Source organism: Dendropsophus ebraccatus, chromosome 3, assembly GCF_027789765.1.
Source record: "Dendropsophus ebraccatus isolate aDenEbr1 chromosome 3, aDenEbr1.pat, whole genome shotgun sequence".
Classification (NCBI taxonomy): Eukaryota; Metazoa; Chordata; class Amphibia; order Anura; family Hylidae; genus Dendropsophus; species Dendropsophus ebraccatus.
In genome coordinates, this window is record NC_091456.1 from 192106538 (window position 1) to 192121723 (window position 15186).

The following is a 15186-nucleotide window of genomic DNA, read 5'->3' on the forward strand; positions in this document are numbered from 1 at the left end:
CCTTATAGATGGTCCCCTCTCCCTTATAGATGATCCCCCTCTCCCCCCCCTTATAGATGGTCCCCCTCTTCCCCCCCTTATAGATGGTCCCCTCTCCCTTATAGATGATCCCCCTCTCCCCCCCCTTATAGATGGTCCCCTCTCCCTTATAGATGGTCCCCCTCTTCCCTCCCTTATAGATGGTCCCCTCTCCCTTATAGATGGTCCCCCTCCCCCCCTTATACATGGTCCCCCTCTCCCCCCTCCCTTATAGATGGTCCCCCTCTTCCCCCCCCCTTATAGATGGTCCCCCTCTTCCCCCCCCTTATAGATGGTCCCCCTCCCTTATAGATGGTCCCCCTCCCTTATAGATGGTCCCCCCCTTATAGATGGTCCCCCTCTTTCCCCCCTCCCTTATAGATGGTCCCCTTCCCCCCCCTATAGATGGTCCCCCTCTTCCCTCTCCCCCTCCCTTATAGATGGTCCCCCCCCTTATAGATCGTCCCCCTCTTTCCCCCCTCCCTTATAGATCGTCCCCCTCTTTCCCCCCTCCCTTATAGATGGCCCCCTTCCCCCCCCCCCCTTATAGATGGTCCCCCTCTCCCCCCCCCCTGCACAGCAGATAAAACAAAAACAAAAAACAGCACACAACTCACCTGCCCTCCGTTCCCCCGTCGAGCCTCTCTGGTCTGGTCCCGGCTGATGTGCGGCTGCCCGGGGTGTCCCGTCCTGTCCCCGGCAGCGCGCGCATCAGACAGCTCCCCGTGCGCCTGTGACTTCCGGCGCACAGGGAGCTCTCTGATGCGTGCGCTGCCGGGGACAGGATGGGACACCTCCGGCAGCTGCACATCAGCCGGGGGACTAGGGCTGCATTCCCACGTTCCGTGATCCCGACGGATCACGGACGTGCAATGCATGTACTGGAGCCCCCCCGCCCCCGGGCAGTATCTGTAATGAGATGCTGTGAGCGGCAGAGACTGTATTCGTAAGCGCCGCGCTGTAGTATCAGCACCGCGCGGCTGATTTAGTACACCGCGGCGCTTATGAATACAGTCTCCCCCGCTCACAGCATCTAATTACAGATACTGCCCGGGGGCGGGGGGGCTCCAGTACATGGTACAGTCAGTGGCGGATTATAATGTGGGCGGCCGCCCGAACCGCTCATATTATAATCTGCCACTAAATGCCGCCCCCATGAAGATAGCTGGTGGCGCCGCCTGAGGCAGACGACTCAAGTCGCCTCATGATTGCGGCGCCCCTGCGTATATGTGTAATGTACATGTAGCTGAGCTGTATATGTGTAATGTACATGTAGCTGAGCTGTATGTGTGTAATGTACATGTAGCTGAGCTGTATGTGTGTAATGTACATGTAGCTGAGCTGTATATATGTGTGTAATGTACATGTAGCTGAGCTGTATGTGTGTAATGTACATGTAGCTGAGCTGTATGTGTGTAATGTACATGTAGCTGAGCTGTATATGTGTAATGTATATGTAGCTGAGCTGTATATGTGTAATGTACATGTAGCTGAGCTGTATGTGTGTAATGTACATGTAGCTGAGCTGTATGTGTGTAATGTACATGTAGCTGAGCTGTATATATGTAATGTACATGTAGCTGAGCTGTATGTGTGTAATGTACATGTAGCTGAGCTGTATGTGTGTAATGTACATGTAGCTGAGCTGTATATATGTAATGTACATGTAGCTGAGCTGTATATGTGTGTAATGTACATGTAGCTGAGCTGTATATGTGTAATGTACATGTAGCTGAGCTGTATATGTGTAATGTACATGTAGCTGAGCTGTATATCTGTAATGTACATGTAGCTGAGCTGTATATGTGTAATGTACATGTAGCTGAGCTGTATATGTGTAATGTACATGTAGCTGAGCTGTATATGTGTGTAATGTACATGTAGCTGAGCTGTATATGTGTAATGTACATGTAGCTGAGCTGTATATGTGTAATGTACATGTAGCTGAGCTGTATGTGTGTAATGTACATGTAGCTGTGCTGTATGTGTGTAATGTACATGTAGCTGAGCTGTATATGTGTAATGTACATGTAGCTGAGCTGTATATGTGTAATGTACATGTAGCTGAGCTGTATGTATGTAATGTACATGTAGCTGAGCTGTATGTGTGTAATGTACATGTAGCTGAGCTGTATGTGTGTAATGTACATGTAGCTGAGCTGTATATGTGTAATGTACATGTAGCTGAGCTGTATATGTGTGTAATGTACATGTAGCTGAGCTGTATGTGTGTGTAATGTACATGTAGCTGAGCTGTATATGTGTAATGTACATGTAGCTGAGCTGTATATATGTGTAATGTACATGTAGCTGAGCTGTATGTGTAATGTACATGTAGCTGAGCTGTATATGTGTAATGTACATGTAGCTGAGCTGTATATGTGTAATGTACATGTAGCTGAGCTGTATATGTGTAATGTACATGTAGCTGAGCTGTATATGTGTGTAATGTACATGTAGCTGAGCTGTATGTGTGTAATGTACATGTAGCTGAGCTGTATGTGTGTAATGTACATGTAGCTGAGCTGTATATGTGTAATGTACATGTAGCTGAGCTGTATTTGTGTAATGTACATGTAGCTGAGCTGTATATGTGTGTAATGTACATGTAGCTGAGCTGTATATGTGTGTAATGTACATGTAGCTGAGCTGTCTATGTGTGTAATGTACATGTAGCTGAGCTGTATATGTGTGTAATGTACATGTAGCTGAGCTGTATGTGTGTAATGTACATGTAGCTGAGCTGTATGTGTGTAATGTACATGTAGCTGAGCTGTATGTGTGTGTAATGTACATGTAGCTGAGCTGTATATGTGTGTAATGTACATGTAGCTGAGCTGTATGTGTGTAATGTACATGTAGCTGAGCTGTATGTGTGTAATGTACATGTAGCTGAGCAGTATATGTGTGTAATGTACATGTAGCTGAGCTGTATATATGTGTAATGTACATGTAGCTGAGCTGTATATATGTATAATGTACATGTAGCTGAGCTGTATATGTGTAATGTACATGTAGCTGAGCTGTATATATGTGTAATGTACATGTAGCTGAGCTGTATGTGTGTAATGTACATGTAGCTGAGCTGTATATATGTGTAATGTAAATTATCTTGTTCCTCCTTCGGGGTGACATTAAAGGAGTTGTCCTGCAAAAATCTTTTTCTTTCAAATCAACAGATATCAGAAAGTTATATAGATTTGTAATTTACTTCTATTAAAAAGACTTCCCATATTTATTAGCTGCTGTATGTCCTGCAGGAAATGTTGTTTTATTTTCAGTCTGACACAGTGCTCTCTGCTGACATCTCTGGCCGAGACAGGAACTCTGTCTCGGTTTTCTAAGAATCCCTATAGAAAACCTCTCCTGCTCCGGACAGTTCCAGAGGTGTCAGCAGAGAGCGCTGTGTCAGACTGAAAATAAAACAACATTTCCTGCAGGACATACAGCAGCTAATAAGTATGGGAACACTTGGGATTTTTTAAATGAAGTAAATTACAGATCTATATAACTTTCTGACACCAGTTGATTTGAAAGAAAAAGAGTTTCGCTGGACAACCCCTTTAAAGGACAACTCCGGCCAACACTATTTTTTAATATGTTATTACTAATGGAAAGTTAGACAAATTTCTAATGTACATTAATTATAGGAAATGCACATATAGGGCTATTTCCCTTAATTTAGTAGATCTGGGGGACTTCAGATTCTCTAAAAAACCGTGACGTCACGAACCGGGGGTGTAATTACAATGGAGTGTCCAGCAGGGGCGCACTATATATAGAAGTCAGTGAGTACCATTGACTACTATATATAGTGCGCCCCTGCTGGACACTCCATTGAAATTACAATGGAAGTGTATGTAAGTGTAATATAAAGTATGTTTTTACAGTACATGTTTATACAGTAAAGTATTTATGGAATACTTTGGGGAGCAAGTGTCCTTGCTCCCCAATGTAATCCATAAATGTAATCAGTCAGTACATTAGGAGGGCACCGAGCAGGGAGGGAGAGAAGTGCATCTACCTCCCCCCCTGCTCAGTGCTGCTGCTGCTTCCACATATACACAGTACTACTCCCCCATTATCTGCTCATATTATGAGCAGATAATGGGGGAGTAGTTCCTGTGCTATCACAATAACGAACGCCGCCGCCGCATACGGCCTCTCTCCGCCGCTGCTCTCTGCGCCCAGATACCGCTTCCGGGTCCGCACTGCATGCCGGCCGGGAACAGGAAGCACCGGGAGCACCGTGCTCCCTGCGGGGTGCTTCCGGTTCCCGGCCGGCATGCAGTGCGGACCGGGAAGCGGAATCTGGGCGCAGAGAGCAGCGGCGGAGAGAGGCTGTAAGCGGCGGCATTCCAATGGAGTGTTCAGCAGGGGCGCACTATATATAGTAGTCAATGGTACTCATTGACTTGTATATATAGTGCGCCCCTGCTGTCGAACCATTGTAATTACACCCCCGGTTCGTGACGTCACGTTTTTTTAGAGAATCTGAAGTCTCCCTGATCTACTAAATTAATAGCCCTATATGTGCATTTCCCATAATTAATGTACATTAGAAATTTGTCTAACTTTCCATTAGTAATAACATATAAAAAAATAGTTTTGGCCGGACTTCTCCTTTAAGCCTTATGGAATCCACATGAACCCCATAGTATATAATGTGCTGTATATGAGATAAGACGTCGGCCTCCTCTGCTCCCGGCCTCCTTGTCCTTCTTGCAGGATCGGTATAGGCAAAAGAAATGTATAATTCTGTTATACTAACCATATAATTGGAATGGATGCTCCAAGCTATGAAGTTTACCCTACGTGTTTCTCTAATACTCTTTTATAGTCACCTCTTATACTCGGGATACAACAAACTTTATTGAAATGATCACAGAAATACCATGAAAGGACAATTACACAATGGACACATTCTCTTTATATACAGTTACTGATCACCATCTGGGGATTAAACCATTTCACATTCTCTTGAACAAGATTCATCCGTTCCCTCAGTTTAATCCGAGTTCATTCTAAACTGCATTGGGTTTATTCTCAAACACAACGTCTTCCAGTTTGATGACTGTATTTTTGAACAGGAATTGGGGACCGCTATGGGGTGTAAATTTGCCCCAAGTTTCCTGTTTGTGGACCTGTTTGAGAAGGAATCCAGCTACGTGCATCCTCTTTTCCACAAATGTGTTTGATATCGTTTTGGACGGGTCCGAAGCCAAACTTGTAGATTTGGTTAATGACATCAATAAAAACTCCGGGGGTCCATGCTCTGGACGGACGTTGGAATCTGCCTGACCATAGAATGGAGTGATCATTGCAATTTCTAAGCACTGAAATGATCCCTTGAATATGGGTACATCTGTTCACAAAAAAACCTTAAAGGGGTAGTGCGGCGGTAAAGAATTATTCACAGACTAACACACATTACAAAGTTATACAACTTTGTAATGTATGTTATGTCTGTGAATCGCCCCCTTCCCCGTGTCCCACCACCCCCGCACGTGTACCCGGAAGTGTGGTGCATTATACATACCTGATCCGTGTCGACACCGTCTCCGATCTTCTGAAAGTGACGTCATCTTCGGACGGACGGCCAAATCCCTGCCGCCCGTCCCCCCTCCGCCGCGTCACAACTGTGCTCAGCCGCGATTGGCTGAGCATAACTGTGCTCAGCCAATCGCGGCTGAGCACAGTTGTGACGCGGCGGAGGGGGGACGGGCGGCAAGGATTCGGCCTTCCGTCCGAAGAGGACGTTTGGCACAAGATGGCAGACGGCCCTCAAAACGGATCAGGTAATGTATAATGCACCACACTTCCGGGTACATGGGTGGGGGTGGTGGGACACGGGGAAGGGGGCGATTCACAGACATAACATACATTACAAAGTTGTATAACTTTGTAATGTGTGATAGTCTGTGAGTAATTTCTGAGCGTCGCACTACCCCTTTAATTTTACTCCAAAAGGACTCACTGAGCCTTTTCCATTACATTCTGCCTGGCACTGAACATTTCCTACTTCCTGCTATTCCCTCCTATGTGTTCTTATCCCCCCCCCCCCTCATTGATTCATTCATACTTTTACAAACCACATACTACACATCAATTTACTGTGTTGTTATTGATCATTAAATATGTTAATTGTTAATGATTATTGACAGTAAGGCAGACAGTTGTGAGACCCCGTATATGAGTGTAGCGTAGTGTACCATTGTTCCATGCTCCACCTGGTGGTGAAGTGTAGAAACTACATGTTAAAACCTTGAATTACTTTTCACACGTCAAGATAAGCTTAACACGGAAAAGTTTCTGTGACAGGCTGGCGCGTCAACCCGATCTTGGTGACAATGGCTACATCTGTATATATATATATAAGCCGTCATTGTGCGTCATTCACTTCTGCTTGATAAAGGCGATAATACCTGCTGAACCGTCGTATCATAAAGTCACCTCCTCATCTGTGACCTCCTGGCTGCACTGTGACTACTCGTATATAAGTTTGGAGCTGCGGTATATGATATCTGTATTACCGCCAGATCTCCTATACACATGGGGAATACATAGCTGTGGTATCTGGATTAGATTTGCACTTTGGATAACAGACATGTGAGTGATCATTGAGCGCTCTAAATTGGCTTCTCCCTGGAGTGAATCTTTTGATGTTTAACAAGTTTATCTTTCCGCGTATAACATTTTCCACATTCTGAACATGAAAATGGCTTCTCCCCAGTGTGAATTCTTTGATGTGCAACAAAATTTCGTTTTTTTGTAAAACATTTTCCACATTCTGAACATGAAAATGGCTTCTCTCCTGTATGAGTTCTTTCATGTGAAATGAGGGTTGATTTATAAGTAAAACTTTTTCCACATTCTGAACATGAAAATGGCTTCTCTCCTGTGTGAACTCTTTGATGTTCAATAAAATGTGATTTTATATTAAAACATTTTCCACATTCTGAACATGAAAACGGCTTCTCTCCTGTATGAGTTCTTTCATGAGAAATGAGGGTTGATTTATCATTAAAACATTTTCCACATTCTGAACATGAAAATGGCTTCTCTCCTGTGTGAATTCTTTGATGTACAACAAAATTTGATTTTATATTAAAACATTTTCCACATTCTGAACATGAAAATGGCTTCTCTCCTGTATGAGTTCTTTCATGTGAAATGAGGGTTGATTTATAACTAAAACATTTTCCACATTCTGAACATGAAAATGGCTTCTCTCCTGTATGAGTTCTCTCATGTATAATGAGCTTTGATTTATCAGTAAAACATTTTCCACATTCTGAACATGAAAATGGCTTCCCCCCTGTGTGAATTGTTAGATGTCTTAAAAAATTTGCTTTTTGAGTAAAACATTTTCCACATTCTGAACATGAAAATGGCTTCTCTCCAGTATGAGTTCTTTCGTGTAAAGTAAGCGCTGATTTGAAAACAAAACATTTTTCACATTCTGAACATGAAAATGGCTTCTCTCCCGTATGGGTTCTGTGATGTCTAGTGAGCTCTGATTTAAAAACGAAACATTTTCCACATTCTGAACATGAAAATGGCTTATCTCCTGTATGAGTTCTTTCATGTACAGTGAGCTGTGATTTTAAAGCAAAACATTTGCTACATTCTGAACATGAAAATGGCTTCTCCCCTGTGTGAATTCTTTCATGTATAGTGAGCTGTGATTTCTTAGTAAAATGTTTCCCACACTCTGAGCATGAAAATGGGTTCTTTTTTGTGTGCGTTTTTTGATGTTGCATGAGTTGTGATTTTAGTATAAAACATCTTTCACATTCTTGGCATGAAAATGGCTTCTTCGCTGTGTGAAATTTTTTATGTTGGACAAGATCTGATCTGCGAGCAAAACATTTCTCACATTCTGAACATGAAAATGGCTTCTCCTTATTGTGGTTAATCTGTGGTGAATCAGTAGACAGGACGTGTATAGAAGGATGAGATGGCAGATCTTTGCTGTGAGGGGCTGGGGGTATATCTGGGGGAATAGAAGGTTCTTCATATGTATCCTGTGTGATCTGACCATCTGCTGTAATATCTGGAGATATCTGATGTCCCTCTGATCTCCGGGGACACTCAGCTGCCAAGAAGAAAGATGGGTTATTATTATTTCATAAGATAATGTTAGTAATGTTTGTTGGGCCCAGATCATAGTCTCCGTTATATACCTTCTAGGGGAGGAGTTCCAAACTTTATTTGGTTAAAATTAAGATATTCCTTTAGTCCTGGGAGCTTTATAAGGGGAGGGGGGGGGGGGGGTACCCCATATGTTATGCTGCCAGGGGAACTAAGGGAATAAAGATGATACTTACCTCTCCACGCTCCCCCGGTGTCCTCCTGCCTTGTCTCTGTCCCCCCCCCCCCCCTGACTGCAGCCGCTGCTGACACTTCTGAACCTGTCTCTGCAGTCACAGCTGCTCAGCCAATCATTGGCCTTGGTGCTGTCCTGTCTTGGTCAGTGATTGGCTGAGCACAGTGGTGTAGCTACCTAGGTGGTGATTCCCCCCTTACCTCCTCACTATTCCTACGTTTCAAAGATTTTTATTGAAAGGATTTTTTCATACAGGAAATTTTTGTACATAAACAATAAAGATATAGGAATACAAAGGTATAGGTAGGAGTGGGAACCACCATATCATAAATCGGTAAGTAAGGACCAGGGACCAGCAGAGTCCATGGGTCAACGACCCCTCCTGAAGGGGGTAGAGTATCGCCTTTGCTTGTATTCCATACGGTATTGCAGATCAGGGCGATAATGGCTTCCTTGTAGGTGGTCCCGTTAGGTTCCAACAGTAATCACATAGAAGAGGTAACTATAACTTTGTAAACAAGACGACCTGTCAACAGGTCAAACAGATCAACCAATCAAATAGAAAGGCAGGGCAGCGTCTCCAGGCAAGTAAAGGTGGGTATTGTACACAGTCAGGGGGGGGGGGGGTCAGGTCAAGTATCTAGTACTCCGTATATTAGTTGTGCCCATATATGAGGTAATCAACAAGGGGCGTTGGCAGAAGAGGGGGGGGGGGGGGGGGGGGGGGGGGGGATGGAAATGTCTCTATGTGAGATCAGGGGTCAGGGGTAGTGTGGTGTTTACTGTTAGTCCACACCTCCCATTGTGCAGAGAAGGAACTAACAGTCCCTTTGCCTTGAGCTATGTACAATTCCATGGCGTATATCATTCTGGTTTCTGCTATGACCTCCCTAGCTAGGGGGGGGACTCTAGACTTCCATTTTCTGGTGATTAATAGACGTGCTATAGTCAGGATTTTGCAAAATAGAGGTTTGTGTCGGGCCTGGATCTGGGGCAGACGTAAGGATAATAGTGCCTGATCTGGAGAGAGGGCGAGTTGTGTCTCAAACAGTGAATTCAACAAGTCTGATACTTGGCTCCAGAACAAGCGGAGAACTGGGCACTCCCATAGTACATGTATCAACGAGCCTGTTTGACCGCAGTGTCTCCAGCAAAGTGGATCCGACGATGGGTATATTAAATTGAGTCTTTGCGGTGTGTAGTACCAGCTCAGGCGGCACTTCACCACATTCTCTCTTTGTGGGATGCTTAACACAGACTTAAGGGACCAGCGGAACGCCTGTGTCCATTCCTGTGGTGAGAATGAGGACTTTAGCGCTGTTTCCCATTTGAGGATATATGGGTCCTTGCTGAAGACACTGAGGTCCCCCACGTATTCATAGAGTGGCCGTAGGCCTTTCTGTTTACGATTTAGTAATAGGGGTAAATATGGATCCCAGAGTATTTCTATCTTACCCTTAATACCCAAGAAGTGGCGTATTTGCAGATATATGTAAAAGTCGCGGACTGGCAACTGGAAATGTTCGCGTAGTGATTCGAAGTCCTTCAGGACCAATCCTTCATGCAAAAAGGCTGAGTTGGTTAGGCCTAAGACTTTCCACTTTTCCAGTGCAGAACCTGCGACAGAGTGCAGGAGAGGAGTGAAAGCTGTTATAGGAAAGTGTAGAGAGGAAGGGGTGTGAGAGGAGCCTTTATTTGTATGACAGAGCTTCCAGCACTTTAAGCTAGCTAACATGGAAGGGGGTAAATGTCTCGGGATTACAGCGGGATCTAGGATTGCTGCAAAAAGGAAATCTTGTAGGCTGCCTTGTATATATGTTCTTTCTATTGTAACCCAGTTAGCAGATGAGTGATCGTTCCACCAGTGGCGGAGCTGCGAAAGAAGGGTGGCTGAGTAGTAGAAGAAGGGGTCAGGGACACCCAGACCCCCCATGTTGAGTGGTTTAACTAAGACTGAATACTTAATCCTAGGGGGGCGGTTTGCCCATATGTAGGATGAGATTACTCTACGGACAGCTTTAAAGAATTTCTGGGGAATCGTAATGGGGAGTGTTTGAAACAAGAATAAGAGTTTGGGGAGGAGGAGCATCTTGAACGCCGCCACACGGCCCATCCACGACGTCTCTGTTTTAGAAAATTGTAAGGTAAGCGACTGGAGCTCTGCCAACAAAGGCGGATAGTTTTTTTGAAAAAGTAAGGATGGGTGAGCGGTAATGTGAGTACCAAGATATTTTAGCGAATCACTTCTCCAGTCCAAGGGGAATCCGGCTTTGAGGGAATTCAGCTCAGCGGGGGGGATATGGAATGGGAGGATTTCAGATTTCGTTTCATTCAGTTTATAATAGGAGAGGGCCCCAAATTGTCGTAGCAAGTAAAGAGCGCGTCCAAGGGACACGGCAGGGTTGCTAAGTGACAGTATGACATCATCTGCGTATAATGATACGGTGTGCATATGATTTCCAATTTTAATGCCGAAGATTTGGGGGTCAGTGCGTAACAAGTGTGCCAAGGGTTCCCTCCTCACTATTCCTATGCTGCGATCGCCCAGTTCCCGCCCGCTCTGTGTACTGATCTCCCCTCTCCCAGGATGCTCTGCAGGGCCCAGGCCCCTCCCCCAGGCTGTACAGTTATGCAGTAGGGGGGTTGTGTGTGTCCCTGGCTCCACACATAAGGGAAGTGAGAGCTTTGCCGCAGATGGTTCCTCCCGGCCTGCAGGGGGCGCAGGCTGAGCATTTCTTCTGAAGCCGGAGAGACAGCAGTACTGTGTCACTGTGTGTGAGGAGGAGCAGGAGGGCCGGGCGGCTGTGATCAGTGTTATGTCCTGTTCTCCTGTGATCAGTGTTATGTCCTGTTCTCCTGTGATCAGTGTTATGTCCTGTTCTCCTGTGATCAGTGTTATGTCCTGTTCTCCTGTGATCAGCCATGTCCAGGTTATCCTCCCCTCATCTCGCCTCCTCTCCTCTCTCCTGTGATCAGTGTTATGTCCTGTTCTCCTGTGATCAGTGTTATGTCCTGTTCTCCTGTGATCAGTGTTATGTCCTGTTCTCCTGTGATCAGCCATGTCCAGGTTATCCTCCCCTCATCTCGCCTCGCCTCCTCTCCCCTCATCTCCCCTTATCTCCCCCTCCTCTCCTCTCTCCTGTCATACATGGCTGCTCTGGCCGGGGTAACATCAGTCTTATGTGGCTGCAGAGGTCGAGTCAGGGGAAGAGAGGATGGGGGAGGATCAGCTTGTACTCTGTTAGGGTGCGTTCAGACTATGAAATTCGCACGGATAAATTCCGCCAGATTCCGTATCTCGTACGCGCTCATGGCCGCGCTCCTCTCCGCCCGTGCCATAGACACCATTCTATGGGCATGCTGGTTATGCTATGACGTGTCAATTCTTTCGGTGGAATGCGGAATCCGCCCGTGCATAGAATGGTGTCTGTGGCGGAGAGGAGCGCGGCCGTGAGCGCGTACGAGATACGGAAACTGGCGGAATTTATCTGTGCGAATTCCGTAGTCTGAACGCACCCTTACAGTCTGTGTGAGTGCAGGAAGAGCAGAGAGAGCAGGATCAGGGCAGTGCTGGCTCCATAGTCCTGTGCCCAGAGACCCCCGGCCCCCTCACTGCTCTCCTAAAGATGGTGGTACCAGAGCCCCTCAGCAGGGTGGTGGCTGTGCATCTGTACTGTGTCCTAGTGTACATGGGGAAATGTATGTCATGTAGGTGTCACATGTATGTGCATGTATGTAATGCAGATGCCCCCGGTATGATGGTATATGTACAGTGAGGATAGATGCCCCCGGTATGATGGTATATGTACAGTGAGGATAGATGGCCCCCGGTATGATGGTATATGTACAGTGAGGATAGATGCCCCCGGTATGATGAGGATAGTTACCCCCCGGTACTGTGAGGATAGTTACCCCCCGGTATGATGGTATATGTACAGTGAGGATAGATACCCCCCGGTATGATGGTATATGTACAGTGAGGATAGTTACCCCCCGGTATGATGGTATATGTACAGTGAGGATAGTTACCCCCTGGTATGATGGTATATGTACAATGAGGATAGATGCCCCCGGTATTATGGTATATGTACAGTGAGGATAGTTACCCCCCGTATGATGGTATATGTACAGTGAGGATAGATGCCCCCCGGTATGATGGTATATGTACAGTGAGGATAGTTACCCCCCGGTATGATGGTATATGTACAGTGAGGATAGTTACCCCCCCGGTATGATGGTATATGTACAGTGAGGATAGTTACCCCCCCAGTATGATGGTATATATACAGTGAGGATAGATACCCCCCGGTATGATGGTATATGTACAGTGAGGATAGTTACCCCCCCGGTATGATGGTATATGTACAGTGAGGATAGTTACCCCCCCAGTATGATGGTATATATACAGTGAGGATAGATCCCCCCCGTATGATGGTATATGTACAGTGAGGATAGTTACCCCCCCGGTATGATGGTATATGTACAGTGAGGCTAGTTACCCCCCCAGCATGATGGTATATGTACAGTGAGGATAGTTACCCCCTGGTATGATGGTACATGTACAGTGAGGATAGTTACCCCCCGGTATGATGGTATATATACAATGAGGATAGTTACCCCCCAGTATGATGGTATATGTACAGTGAGGATAGTTACCGCCCCGGTATGATGGTATATGTACAGTGAGGATAGTTACCCTCCCCCCGGTATGATGGTATATGTACAGTGAGGATAGTTACCCCCCGGTATGATGGTATATGTACAGTGAGGATAGATGCCCCCGGTATGATGGTATATGTACAATGAGGATAGTTACCCCCCAGTATGATGGTATATGTACAGTGAGGATAGTTACCCCCCGGTATGATGGTATATGTACAATGAGGATAGATGCCCCCCGGTATGATGGTATATGTACAGTGGGGATAGTTACCCCCCGGTATGATGGTATATGTACAGTGAGGATAGATGCCCCCGGTATGATGGTATATGTACAGTGAGGATAGTTACCCCCCCAGTATGATGGTATATGTACAGTGAGGATAGTTACCCCCCGGTATGATGGTACATGTACAGTGAGGATAGTTACCCCCCCGGTATGATGGTATATGTACAGTGAGGATAGATGCCCCCCGGTATCATGGTATATATACAGTGAGGATAGTTACCCCCCGGTATGATGGTATATGTACAGTGAGGATAGTTACCCCCCGGTATGATGGTATATGTACAGTGAGGATAGATACCCCCCGGTATGATGGTATATGTACAGTGAGGATAGTTACCCCCCGGTATGATGGTATATGTACAGTGAGGATAGTTACCCCCGGTATGATGGTATATGTACAGTGAGGATAGTTACCCCCCGGTATGATGGTATATGTACAGTGAGGATAGTTACCCCCCGGTATGATGGTATATGTACAGTGAGGATAGTTACCCCCCGGTATGATGGTATATGTACAGTGAGGATAGTTACCCCCCGGTATGATGGTATATGTACAGTGAAGATAGTTACCCCCCGGTATGATGGTATATGTACAGTGAGGATAGTTACCCCCCGGTATGATGGTATATGTACAGTGAGGATAGATACCCCCGGTATGATGGTATATGTACAGTAAGGATAGTTACCCCCTGGTATGATGGTATATGTACAGTGAGGATAGATACCCCCCGGTATGATGGTATATGTACAGTGAGGATAGATGCCCCCGGTATGATGTATATGTACAGTGAGGATAGATGCCCCCCGGTATGATGGTATATATACAGTGAGGATAGTTACCCCCGGTATGATGGTATATGTACAGTGAGGATAGTTACCCCCCCCCCCCGGTATGATGGTATATGTACAGTGAGGATAGATGCCCCCCGGTATGATGGTATATGTACAGTGAGGATAGATGCCCCCGGTATGATGGTATATGTACAGTGAGGATAGATACCCCCCGGTATGATGGTATATGTACAGTGAGGATAGTTATTCCCCGGTATGATGGTATATGTACAGTGAGGATAGATGCCCCCCGGTATGATGGTATATGTACAGTGAGGATAGATGCCCCCCAGTATGATGGTATATGTACAGTGAGGATAGTTACCCCCCGGTATGATGGTATATGTACAGTGAGGATAGATACCCCCGGTATGATGGTATATGTACAGTGAGGATAGTTACCCCCGGTATGATGGTATATGTACAGTGAGGATAGATGCCCCCCGGTATGATGGTATATGTACAGTGAGGATAGTTACCCCCCGGTATGATGGTATATGTACAGTGAGGATAGATACCCCCCGGTATGATGGTATATGTACAGTGAGGATAGTTACCCCCCGGTATGATGGTATATGTACAGTGAGGATAGTTACCCCCCCGGTATGATGGTATATGTACAGTGAGGATAGTTACCCCCCGGTATGATGGTATATGTACAGTGAGGATAGTTCCCCCCCGGTATGATGGTATATGTACAGTGAGGATAGTTACCCCCGGTATGATGGTATATGTACAGTGAGGATAGATGCCCCCCGGTATGATGGTATATGTACAGTGAGGATAGATGCCCCCCGGTATGATGGTATATGTACAGTGAGGATAGTTACCCCCCGGTATGATGGTATATGTACAGTGAGGATAGTTACCCCCCGGTATGATGGTATATGTACAGTGAGGATAGTTACCCCCAGTATGATGGTGTATGTACAGTGAGGATAGTTACCCCCCGGTATGATGGTATATGTACAGTGAGGATAGATGCTCCCGGTATGATGATATATGTACAGTGAGGATAGTTACCCCCCGTATGATGGTATATGTATAGTGAGGATAGATG

General features: G+C 45.8%; 2 protein-coding genes across 2 annotated transcripts in view; both read right to left on the bottom strand.

The window, feature by feature from the left end:
- The window catches only part of LOC138786631 (uncharacterized), a 491239-nt gene that overhangs the window by 360142 nt on the left and 115911 nt on the right, over nucleotides 1–15186 (bottom strand). The window lies entirely within an intron of this gene.
- LOC138787601 (uncharacterized) overlaps nucleotides 6648–15186 on the bottom strand; it is a 109951-nt gene continuing 101412 nt past the window's right edge. The window contains 1 exon segment of the mRNA XM_069964943.1: nucleotides 6648–7618. Coding sequence (XP_069821044.1) covers nucleotides 6648–7618 — 971 coding nt within the window.